Here is a 12,815-nt window from a genome sequence, read left to right as displayed (position 1 = left end):
AAAAACTTGAAAATGTATGAAGGCTGATGAGTCACATATACCTTCACACATGATCGTGTTGGCATCCCACGTTGCCGTGCCATTCCCGTCGTCAGTACACATGATGTAAGTAGGCTGGGTGGGCATGTAGCCCAGATTGCAACCCAGCGTGCACGTCGTGCTGTAGATTTCCTCTGCATGGGGGCAGCCATTCTTGAAGCCGTTTTGTGGTGAGGGCAGTTCACTGCTGTCACAGGTGATAACTACAAGCAAAAAATAACAATAACAAGATATGATAAAGTCAATGGGGCTTCAAGAATTGATATTTTCAAGTGATTTCTGAAGACTTAATAATAATACTAATAATAATTTGGGAGGCTAATCATCCTTACTCGCAGCTGGGATGCTGAATTGCGAAGGACACCACTACAACATGGTCGGGCCGCTGGCACGTGAAGGCGCCTATGGCTGCCGGCCACATCCACCCATATATGACCACGGAGCACAGCCTGAGATCGAAAGTGTTTGATTTTTCCGGAGGGAGGAAAACCGGAGGGCCCGGAGAAAAACCCTCGTGGCACAGGAGAGAACCAACGCACAACTCTACTCACATGCGATCCGCGGCCAGGATTCGAACCGTGGTCACCTTGGTGAGAGGCGAGCGCTTTACGCACAAGCCACCCATGCCACCCACAATGACTTTGAAATACTTGAGTTCCAAGTAAATGCGGCATAATTCTACCCGAATACAAACGTTGATCAATGGTTATAAACCTCTTTACCTTGACAGTATGGGAAGGTTGAGTTCCAGTTTCCATCGTTGCCACACGTCACCTCAGTAGACCCAGTCAGTACATGGCCTGGTTGGCAGGCATAGCGGCATGTAGTCCCTGCTGGGATCTGATCAGTAGCTGGGCAATCCTGTGAGTTGCTGATGTAAGCATTGGCAGGGATGTAGGCTCGTGGACAGGTTTGCTCTGAATAGAGAAGAGAGAGTCAGGGATTATGCCCAACGTAGGAGCTAATTGTGTAGAAGAGAAGTTACAAAATGCGGCTCTCAAATTTGCTCCTTTGCTTCGCTTCATTTGTGATAAATTGAACTCAGATGAAATATGACTGCTAGCTTGGCAAACAATCTGAAAGGAAATTTAAACAATTCATATAAAGGTAAGAAAATCCCAACTGGTGCAATGGGCCTTATTCACGAGTTGGCCATTTTTGTCGAGTTCCCTGAATATATTTCATTTATTGTTAACTGTTGAATAGGATGGTGCCAGACTATATATGCAGGCACAATGCAGCCTTATTTGACTGTTATTTTTTTTTTTTAATATGGCTTTAAACATAAGGGAATGTTTAATTCCAAATTTTTAATTATTCATTGAAGCAGACTGAAACTTTCCATTTCTCTTCGCAATCCAAAAATTTAGATTTGTTATACTAACTTTCAATTCAATATGGCCGACTCGTGAATTAGTCCCATGTATGCTGCTGATCACAGTATGATCAATGCACAAGTACCCCTTCAAGGGCCACAAAGGGAGAGTTGGGAGACACCACTGGGAGGAACTCTTGAAGGCATTGCTGACAGCACGTGACGCTCACGTGAAGACGCAATGGCTTTGTGTACAGTCAGAATCCAATTTGTCGTGTGTACTTTGCGCAAATACACAAACGAACCAGTACGCGTACCGGGTGTGTCCAATCCAAAGGACTCTCAAAAGCGGTCAGAAAGCGCCCTCTATTGTCCGTGCGCAAGTCAATAGAATGATTATTAGTAGATTTACTGATTCCTAGGTTCCAGCGAGTTCACCACAGTATACTGTTGTACTGCAGTTTATAATACGGCAAGAGTACGTGATCAATTTAAGATGTCTACCTTTGCAAAGAGCATCGTAGCCATCCCAGAATCCCTCAGTTGCTCCGGCTTGTGACAGACAGCGACGGACTCCACTGCCAGTCAGCTGGTACCCGTCATTGCATGTAAACCGACACCAAGAGCCGTAGGCTGTCGAGCAGTTGGTGTTGCCCAAATATCCACCGTTGACTGGAGCGCTTAACGCGGGGCATGTTATCGCTACAAAAAAGCCCAGTGGAATATTGCGTCACATCATAAGGCTTTGACAATAGTCATACAGGTTTGTCACTTCATGATCTTCTGTTGTTGCTTGAACAATAGATTAAAGGGACATTACGGCCTGGAGAGTGCCCAATTGGGCCACAAAATGCGTTTTAAACAAAATGATGTTAATGAGAAAGAGCATTTAGAAGTAGGATATAAACTTCCATACAACCATCCTATAAACACTGGGCTATGTGTTATTTTGTGTTGCTCCGGCCAATTGCTGAATAATTACAAACTAACAAGCATGCGGGTTTTTTTGCGTTAGGAATCTAGCAGAGTACATACTCGATCGAAGCGTTACTACAAGTCTACAACTCTGTAATCTTCTTATAGTGTAAGATAAACTTATCGTGTTGCTATCTTCATCACCATGTAAACCATCGTATGTATTTCTTGTACTGACCTTGGCAGGTTGGCTGCTGTGCACTCCACACTCCTGCATCTCCTTGTCTCTGACATTCAATACTCGCCTGACCACCGGTCAACACAAAGCCTGACCGACATTCAAACTGGCAGACAGAGCCGTAGTTGAACTGTGATGAACACGTCCTCCTCTGGCCAGTGAGGTAGGAGAGATCTGCACACTGTATCACTGCAATGACAAGGGTTCAAGCGTTAAAGGCATGTAGTATCATTTGAATTTGCCAAAAAGTAACCTACTAAATTATTACAAAAATGTTTAAAGATATTAAAAGATTGTACTGGTACTAAACAGTAAACACCTCGTGAAATTATTCTGTATGGCTTTGGCGTCATTTAGAAGAAATCTAGAAATGAAGGTGATTTCCATCTTTGGAAATAAAGAGGGCTATTGACAAAATCTGGTTTCATGATCAAAGGTTGTGCATTATTTTCAAATGAAAATCCATGAGATAATTGGCATTCAGCAGAGGGTTTGAGGGTCACCGAGGGCCCCAGAACAATGTACGGTCTATGATAGCGGGGTGTTTGTGCTTGCCTGAAGACATCTCTTACAATGCCCGTCTCTTTTGTTCTATATACTTTCACGTTTATAGTAAAACCTTACTAATTTAAGTAAATTCCAGATTACAAAAGGGATACTTTAAAAATCCTGAAATCTGGAGAAAAAAACTGACAAAATCCTGAAATCTGGAAAAAATCCTGACAAAAATCCTGAAATCAGAGAAAAAACTGACAAAAATCCTGAAATCAGGAAAAATCCTGACAAAAATCCTGACAAAAATCCTGAAATCAGGACAAATGTTGACAAATCTCAACCCTGGTTTACATGTACCGGTAGGACTGTAATATGATCGACACTTGCGTTTTGAATGTGGCAGGCAGTATTTCAGGGTTTTGAATGCATGATCTATAACATACAGTGATTTTCCAATTTACCTTGGACAATGATAGAAAATGAGCATGTTGCAGTGTTTCCTGCTTCATCTTGAGCCCGGTAACTGATGGCGTGAGACCCTCGACTGAACAACGAGCCAGGTGGCAGACCTGTTGTCAGCTCAGGGACGATGTCGAGTTTGGCATTGTCGCTTACTTCGGGTAGGTCCCAGGTGACATTTGCGGAGGTCTGAGACGCAGCAGCGAAATCTCTGATGATGGCTGGGCAGGTTATTGTTGGATCTTGAACATCTGCAGAGTGCAGAGATGATAAAGAAAATTAGTATAAGGGGCCTAGCTGGTGATAATGGCCCAAGTCCAACTAAACACTTGTGGTTCTGAGCTAATGTGATTTTCTAGAACCCTTTTTCTTAATAAAATCACATTTTTTTTTCTTTTTTTGCAAATAGAAAGGCCAGATTCATTGGCTTTTATTTATTTTTTTAAAGCAAAGGTTAGCGTCTAGGGATTGCATAAGTTCTGACCATGCATGATTATTGTTTTATACGGTATTATCCATGTATGAATGTATGATAGCATCATAGCTGTCTATGTTATATTTTCATTGCATGGTAAGATAACTACATCAGATATGGTATTTTCTACGTACGGTTAAATAATTTCAAGGTTTAATAATTTCAAGGTTCTCCCTGTAATTTTTTGTTCATTTACTGACCTACGCAAGTTGGGGTGGATCCAGTCCACGCGCGGCTGGCCGTACAAACCCTGGTGCCACTTTGACCCTGGCCGATTCTAAAGCCAGGTTGACTGCAGGAGTGGGTACACACACTGCGGTAGTTGTTGGAGTCTGAGCAGGTTGTACCGGGTAAGCTTGGACACTGGATTGCTGGTAATAGTTTTAAGAAAAAAATTGAATTTTTTTAATTTATTGAATTTTTTTTCATTGGGGTTTATAATTCCATGGAATTGCCCTAGTGGTATCTGATGAAACCCTTCGCAACTGAAACACCTTTCTACACTGGTGTAATCAGTGTTTATTTTAGAAAACCCCCAAGTTTGAATATTTTTTTCCACAAAACTCTCTTTTGTTTTAGTCCTTAAACTTGTTCTTATCATTCCAAAATGACCGGCAATCTTAGGCAATCTTCTATTACTCCTGATAACCCTATTTTGGCAATTTGAACCGTGTCTTTCAGTAGAAAATGCAATTTTCTTACGCATTTTTCAGTCGATGCCATATGCGAATCCATGCGATTTTGCACATTCACAATGATCACCACCTTTATTTTCGTGTTGCATTTTGTCATCTTCATTGTTGTTTTCCTCTATCCATGTCGCTTCTGTGGGTTTTAAATATTGCTTTCTAGTTGGGTGAGTCCAATTTCCAGAAAGTAGATTTTCACTCTCTTATAGGAACGGGGCCTGTAACTTCACAATCGCCTATCCATTCATAATTAGAACTTGTAATATTACTAAGTTTATGCTGACAATTCAAACGTAATTCTGTACATGCAGGTTCCTGATTCAATGAACCATTTAACTGCAATTAATGAGTTGAATTTGCTCTTACGTCGGCAGCTTGGTTCGGTACCAGACCACTTTTCATTACTCCCACAGGTTCGTTGGGATGTCCCTGACAGGGTGTAGCCACTCGTACATGTGATGGTGCATTTGGAGCCATAAAGGTTATGATGGGAGCAGTAAACCTGACCCCAGGTTACTTGTTTGTGGGTGACACACCTCCATACTAAGGGAGAAGGGAAAGGATATGTTTAGATTAACATTGCATTGATGACCATTATGCTAAATTTTGCCGTCAATAGGTATGTCACTTTAAGCCCCTTCACCCTCTTCCCAAACAAAAGACATTGACCAGATATGGTTTTAGTGAGATATTGGTATAAATAAGAAGAGATTTTCAATTTGTATCATTTATGTAATACTTGAAAAAGCTATGCAAGACATAACTAGGATATTTCTGGGCATGCTTATGTCAATCATTTATACTTAGGTTCCAATTGTATGACATCAAAGTACCACGTGACAATGCCACATTGTGTATTGTAAACTACACAAAAGGTTTTATTACCTCTGCCAAGGAGGTTATGTTTTTATCAGCATTAGTTAGTTTGTTGGTTGGTTGAATGGTTGAGTTGTCTGTTGACAAGATAACTCACAAAGTTATGGACAGATTAGCATGTAAACAAATTTAGGGGTGTCCTTGGTACAAGTACAAATCGATTAGATTTTGGAAGTGATCCGGATCTGGGACTGGCTCCAGGAATTTTCTTTAAGGATTCTTCACTGTTTATGCGAGTATTTTTTGGGGGGTGGACTGACAATATGGCGGGGAGTTGTTTAGCCTTGGCAGGGGTTCACCCTCTTAGAGTGCTTTCTAGTTTCACATAAAATAACCACACATTCTTTATTAAATGGCATAATGGTCACTGTGCCCTGTAGGGTTGTCATAATCGTGCCGACCAAGACCTGGGTATTGGCTATGTTCTTTTCTCAGTTTTTGCCACCCATCACAGATTGGTAGACTTTCCTACTACCTATAGCACGCGGCCCTGTACAATCTTTGCCTACTACAATGTAGGCCTCGTCAGGAGAGGCAGGTTAAAACATCAACAGGTGAAAACATCTACTCATTTGCACATCAGTTTTCATTGGTTGCAAGAAGTTACCATGCAGCACTCAAAACTCAAGAGCCGATGAGTTTGAAGTCAAATAGGTCTTGGAACTAGACAAGGCAATGTAAGAATCTTTCGGATGTCTGCGCTCAACAATAATTACCTCACAAAGCATTGTCAACACTTACCCTTCACTGTGACTTTGAATGTACAAAGGTTGTTGTTTATGTTGTCTTCGTCATCCTCTGCCCAGTATTTGATGGTATATGGTGACCCGGATTCCTTGAAGTAGCTGCCGCTGCTTGGGCCTGCTTTCTGCTCGACACTGGGGGAAAAAATAGGGCCTTTGGCTTAAAATTTATGGCAACAAATTATATCATAGCTGCCTCTAATTTAAGTGATTTGAAAATACTACCGCCCTTTTGACGTCAGTGCATTGGTGAAGTGTTTGGAGATACATTTTTAGCTGTTTCGGTGACCCACCGAAACAGCTCTTGTTTTCGTTAAGATTTTTTTTTTTCTTTTTTTTTTTTCTTTTTCAGTCAATTCGCCCATAGGGTTTGTACACATTTTCCTTGTCCATGCCACTTTGGCACTTTTGTAAATCTGATCAACTTCAGACTTGGTACATACTTAGACAATCATCCAGAGAGGGTCCTTGAAGAAAATTGTCATCATGACGTCATCAGGTGTCAAGTTACGTAACATTAAAGGGGATTTTTTTTGTCCATAGGGTTTGTACACGTTCTTTTCTCCATAGGGTTTGTACACGTTCTTTTCTCCATAGGGTTTGTACACGTTCTTTTCTCCTTAGGATTTGTACACGTTCTTTTCTCCATAGGGTTTGTACACGTTCTTTTCTCTTTAGGATTTGTACACGTTCTTTTCTCCATAGGGTTTGTACATGTTCTTTTCTTCATAGGGTTGATATTGGGATCTGTTATATTTGATAATATAGGTGAAATCATAGTGACTTTATTTGCTGTCATGTGAGGGCACCCTGACTTTGCATCATTTCCATCCCCATGGCTCCAGATGTATGCTTACGATTTGGTTGAAACTTTGTATTCACACAAACTTGGATTAGTTATACTGTACACTGTATACCAGAATATAGGTCAAGATGACGTCATGACATCGTTACATATCATCTGAGGTCACATTAAAGGGGGTATGTCTGAGACGTATAGCTATAGAACAATAGGTCCAATTTTGGTGGTGCCTTTTTTCTGCGATATATCCGTGATTTGATTACATGTCGCGTGATGTGTCGTTAAAATGGTGGATTTCCATCTGATTTGGTTGTTACTTGATATGTACCGAAATTGGGGTGTGGTGTAGATTAAAATTCAACTGACATCATAATGTCAACTCGTTGGAAGTGATGTCACATTAAAGGGACATTTTTTTTCTGAGGCCAATAATGTCTGAACTATACGTCGGATTGGGTTTTGACCTGCGATAAACATGTAAGTAGGCCTACATTGTATACCAGGATGTAAGATGTACAAAAAATTAAGAAATTTGATAATGATGTCGTGAAATGTTCAGATTTGAAAATTTCTTCTTTTCGCTTTTTTCGCTTTGATTTTGGTTGTATTCTTGTCAGACCTCGCACACAACTGTGGCACTGTTAAAGTTGTTTGCTGCCCTAGTGTTTTAAATGATCTACCTATAATGAAACGTTCGAGATTGTCAGGACTATATTTCGAGGGGCAAAATTACATACAATCTGAGGAATCAATGTGTGCAGTTAAAAGGAGACAGTCATGTGACGAATGCAGGGGGCTGGGATAAAAGGATATCATCAGAGAAGGGCAAAACTGGATACCAAGTGATGATTTGGGCAGTCATATACATGTAGGCTGATAAGGTTTTATAAAAAATCAGAGGTGCTTAGTTAACTACATGTAAAGAATACAATATTCACAGAGAAGCAACCCCCCCCCCCCCCCCCCCCATTGCACAACCATGCCCATTGCCTACCATGTGGGAAAAAAATCATCCTTGTTTGCCATTCAAGTGTCAATAAAAATGACTTCACACTATTTTTCATTTGTTTACCAGGTAGTTTGCTTTACATAATCACTCTGAGAATCAGAGACATGTGTCCTGAATTACAAAATCTTACACAAGTCAGATGTAACTCGGACACCAAAATTGGACCCTAAATTTATGGAATCACCCACCTACGCTTTGCACGCGCACCCGTTCCCGAACGCAAAGAAAAGAGGACTGCGCACACATTGAACCACGTGGATTAAGGACGTCTGACATAAATCGACTTCACACACTTGGCACACACGGCAAAAACTTGGAATCCCCACACAAAGGTTCTGGGTTCGATAGCCGCCGATGGCCACGTCAATCTTTTTCATTCAAAGACAGAAAAAAACACCGAAACAGCTCGGTGTTTGTTTACCTACAAACACAACGTCCGTCTAGTTATCTTATTCTATTTCTTCTTTTTTTTGGTTCTTTTTTCATCTTTTTTTTTTTGATTTTACGTGAAATGTATTTTTTGTTTTGAGAAACGAAGAATCTGGTAATGTGGAGCACTGTGGTCCAATGGTTACGGTGTTCGACTCACGTGCCGTGGTACGTGGGTTCGAACTCTAACAGGGAACATGGTGCTTGTGAAGTTGTGTTGGGCAAGATAATGAATATGCATCATAGTTTATGACGTTTGTCGGACACTCAGCGCGGCTGGCCATACAAACACAAGGTCATGAACTAAATAATGCATATTCATTATCTTGCCCAAGCGCGCTCGCATAATGCATACATTACAGCGCGGCCGCCATTTTGAAATCGCATGGACGAACAGATACAGATACAGATACAGATAACGACTTGGGAGGTGTTTGCGCAGTAAATACCAGAACCAGAACAACAAATTAACGGAAACATCGTCTGCTTTCCTTTCCGCCATCTTAACTAACCTCGTTCTCAGGATTTTCCATAGTACAGTTCGAAAGCCATTATATGCATATAATGAGAACGAAATTGATAGTAATGGTGACGTCATGAGAGTAGTCATAGCAGGGGAGGATCTCAGAATGTTTGGAAAGTGGGGGGGGGGGGGGGTCGAAAGTGATTCTATCCTCAAGAGGTTAATAGGTTTTTCGTCGTTAATATCGACCGTTTTGACTGTTATGTATATTGTTCATTGCGTGTTTATACTATGCCCCCTCCTGACAAAAGCAACAACAACAACAACAAAAGAAGGAGAAAAAAAAAGGAGGAGAAAAAAGAAGAAGAAAAATAAAAGAGGTGTGAAGTAATATTTGCTATATATTTACACAAATTTTAACAAATTGGGCGTCTGCAGGGGTGACAATGGGGTGGGGTGGGCAAATGTCCCCCGCCAATCCTAAACAAATTACAAATTGAGAATATGCTAGAGAAAGTACAAGGATTTTGGGGGCTTTGCCCCCACCCCCACCCCTAGAAAGAAATTCTGGCGACGCCCATGCCGATTGCGCGGCCGGGTAGCTTCACATAAGGTTTTTTTTATTAAATAGTAACCTCCCCTTTTCAAACTTTGTGTAAAGTAAATCAGGCGTAAGTGTTTTTCCCACGGTCAGAAAGTTGTCTTGTCTTTTTTTCCCAGCAGAGCATTAACAAATCATGTTTGAACAAATTAAAAGAATTAGAATTCATCTTCTTTTTGGGGGGGGGGGGGGGAGAAACAGGATAGGACCCAATCCCTACAGCACGCAGCCTCTGTTGTGCGTATATCGCGCGCCTGAAACACAATCTTTTGTCATTGCTAGAAAATTATGTAACTTTTCTTTTAGGGTCCACACCATTAAGTCCATAAATCAATTGTAAATTAGAGCATGCATTTTAGCAAATATCTAGTCTCCTGAAATGCATAAAAGCTCATAATGAGACATCCTCTTTTTGGGGAAGTGGGAATCTTTGCAAAGTGCTCTTTGTTTTAATACATTTTTTAAATGTATTTTAAAAAATGTCATTTTAGGAACACACTCTTCAATTTAGGGTTTTTCTCTTCAAAATCTAAAAGAAAAATGATACGTTTATATTATGCGTATAACTGTCATATACTGCAAGAACAATGAACCCCTGAAAAGAGAAGAAGAACCACATCAAACACCAAAAAGTTTCTGGTGATTTTATGCTGAAGCAGAATGTGTGACACTAAAGTTTCCGCCATGAAAGACCATTGGCGTCAATCGGTGGGGGGGGGGGGGGGCGGTAGGTGACATGTCATGCCTTTAAAAAGGCTGTATGGAGATCAAGTTAATATGAAACACTTTTGGATTGCAATTTTAAAAATCCATTAAATGGACCCCTTTAGGCCTAAGGTTTTTACTCACAACTTGACCCCGCTTGGGTCTTCCGCTTCTGGATCTTTCCAACGCACATACAGCCCCGTAGATTGAGGGTTCGCGTACTCAGTTTGGTAGGGAGGACAGTCCCCTTTCAACGTCGGTGGATCTATGTCTGGAGCACACATTTTTAAAGGCGTGTTATGGGATTTTGTCTCAAAAGTATAGCCTACCAAATTCTTGTCAAAAAGCTTACTTGGATTAGAGATCATACTGGTACTACACACCCCGTGACATTATTCCGTCTGGCTTGCTGTCATTTACAAGAAATCAAGAAATGAATTTCCAACTTTCAGTCTATTGACTGCTTTGGGGTTTTTTTAAGAATAAAATCGGGAGTCGTGATCAAATGGGTGTGTGCATGCATGGGCGTCGGCATGATTTTTCTAGAGGGGGCAAAGCACATTATTTCCCAAACACCGTGTTGTTAAAATAATGTGCATTAACAGCAATATTTATGACTTCGCACCTCGTCTTCTTTTTTCCCCTCTTCTCTTTTTCCCCTCCTTTTTATGAGCTGAAACTTATACAATGCATGAAAAGCAAAATGATCACAGCGTGGGCTATTCTCTTGCTCAATGGACATTGTACCTACTATTGAAATTATTTACATGCAAAGATTTCCGGAATTAAGTGAAACGGGTAAAAAAAAAAACGCTCTTCAATAATTTTTTTTTCTCTCCTTCAGACTTTTATTTTGAATATCGGGAATCTTTGCATGTAAATCGATTTTGTCAATAACTCTCTTGGCCTATACCAATCACCAAACAAAATCAGTCAATTAGTATTGACTGATCGTTGGAGCTCACCACTATTTCTTGGTTTCTCCTAAAGGGCAGTAAGTCAGACGGAATCATTTCACGAGAAGTTTGAAAAGTACCAGTTCGATCTTTTTGTGTGTATTAGAGGCCCTTTTCGGAGGGTTAGAGACGCCCAAAATAGAGAGATTGTGAGAAAATTCCAATGCACAAAAAATCTCCTGAATCACTGTCGGGCCGCAAATCACTTTAGTTATTTTGATTTGAGTATAGGGCATAGACTCGGGTAAATCATTTTTGTTCGATGTCTCGTTTCAAAAATTGAATTTCTTTTTCAAAGGGCCGTTCCCCCACACTTTTCAAAACCATTCACACTCAGAAATAGGGCATTTCTCTTGGAATAAATGAACAAAATAATGAACTATAAACATTCTAGTATAAATAAATGTTGAACAATGAAGGAATTTTTTTTTGTCACCAACATGACATCCAAAAAGGTCACAATATAACGCACTGTTCTGCGTCACGTACAGTTCTGCGTCATGGAGATAAATGCAATATATTCACATCTGTTTTTATTTGTTTTTGTTTTTTTAATATTAGAATGTGGCCATAATGGAGAGTGAAACTGTGTATATACGGAGTTCTTTCTGATAATTTACATTAGTAAAAGCTAGGATTTTTGTCAAATAAAAAAAGTACAAAGATGGAGGCCGTGTTTGAGCTCTTGGCTATGACTTGCATACGCATGCGCCTATGGAAGCGGCTAAAGCCACTTGCACTTGCCCTCGAAGTGTGTGCTTGCTGCCAGCTAGCCGTAGTCACTTCACTAAAATGAACCAGTTCCTGATCTTAGTACAGACCAATCTGGGCATCCTGTCAATTCTATCACGGAGGCCCCCTTCAATGGCGAAATCATTGCGCTAGCTATCGTTCAGATAATCTCTTACAATAGGCAGTTGTTTTGTACAAAAGCGTACGCAATGGTTTCTCCATTGATGGGGGCCTCGTGAAAACAGTGACCACGTGCCCGTGGGCCTTTTTATAGCTACAATAAAGTTATCTAAAAGTACTCACCTGGTTTTACACGGCATGCACCTGAAAGAGTGGAGAAAATAAGAGGGAAATTCAATCACACAATCCACGGTCGTAATCTTTGACCGTGACTGTTAATGTAGCCATTCACAAAATAATTCGAGCACAACTTCGAGCGCGTACGATTCATGCGGCTCAATAGCCGCTCTAGATTAGGGTACAACCGTCAGCAAACTGCCATTGGACCATAATAGTACAGTTCGTGTGCAGTTGAGGATACAGGCAGTGCCAAGCTATGTATCGAGAGGGTTGTTTTAAGACAACATGAGCAAGATTGTTTTTGTCTGATGGCTGATGAAAGCAGACACTGGGATGCCCAGCCAGAGAGACCGACTACTAACACAGAGGGACTGTCGGGCGTGCTCCAACATCGATGAGGTGTTCCATATTACCATAACTCTCATTCATCAGAGAAATATAAAAGTGTGAGTCTAAACCTACCTGATGCTGGAAGACAAACGAGTAGCAGACACAGAACGAACGGAACGACAAGACTTGTCTTCGGTTCCATCCTGAAGCCTGGTAGTGATGTCGACTTGACTTGTGCGCTACT

At 40.8% G+C, this 12,815-nt stretch overlaps 1 protein-coding gene across 1 annotated transcript in view; it reads right to left on the bottom strand.

Annotated features, from left to right (window-relative positions):
* LOC119727273 (sushi, von Willebrand factor type A, EGF and pentraxin domain-containing protein 1-like) overlaps nucleotides 1-12,815 on the bottom strand; it is a 46,004-nt gene that overhangs the window by 32,837 nt on the left and 352 nt on the right. The window contains exons 2-11 of the mRNA XM_038199130.1: nucleotides 12,704-12,709; nucleotides 12,245-12,265; nucleotides 6,243-6,404; nucleotides 4,992-5,168; nucleotides 4,137-4,307; nucleotides 3,464-3,712; nucleotides 2,508-2,696; nucleotides 1,859-2,056; nucleotides 762-956; nucleotides 42-242 (exon numbers count right to left, since the gene is read on the bottom strand). Of these exons, the coding sequence (XP_038055058.1) occupies nucleotides 42-242; nucleotides 762-956; nucleotides 1,859-2,056; nucleotides 2,508-2,696; nucleotides 3,464-3,712; nucleotides 4,137-4,307; nucleotides 4,992-5,168; nucleotides 6,243-6,404; nucleotides 12,245-12,265; nucleotides 12,704-12,709 (1,569 nt within the window). The remainder of the gene's footprint in view (nucleotides 1-41; nucleotides 243-761; nucleotides 957-1,858; nucleotides 2,057-2,507; nucleotides 2,697-3,463; nucleotides 3,713-4,136; nucleotides 4,308-4,991; nucleotides 5,169-6,242; nucleotides 6,405-12,244; nucleotides 12,266-12,703; nucleotides 12,710-12,815) is intronic.

This window comes from Patiria miniata, unplaced genomic scaffold (assembly GCF_015706575.1).
Source record: "Patiria miniata isolate m_02_andy unplaced genomic scaffold, ASM1570657v1 HiC_scaffold_20, whole genome shotgun sequence".
Taxonomy (NCBI): Eukaryota; Metazoa; Echinodermata; class Asteroidea; order Valvatida; family Asterinidae; genus Patiria; species Patiria miniata.
This window is presented reverse-complemented; position numbering and strand designations above follow the sequence as displayed.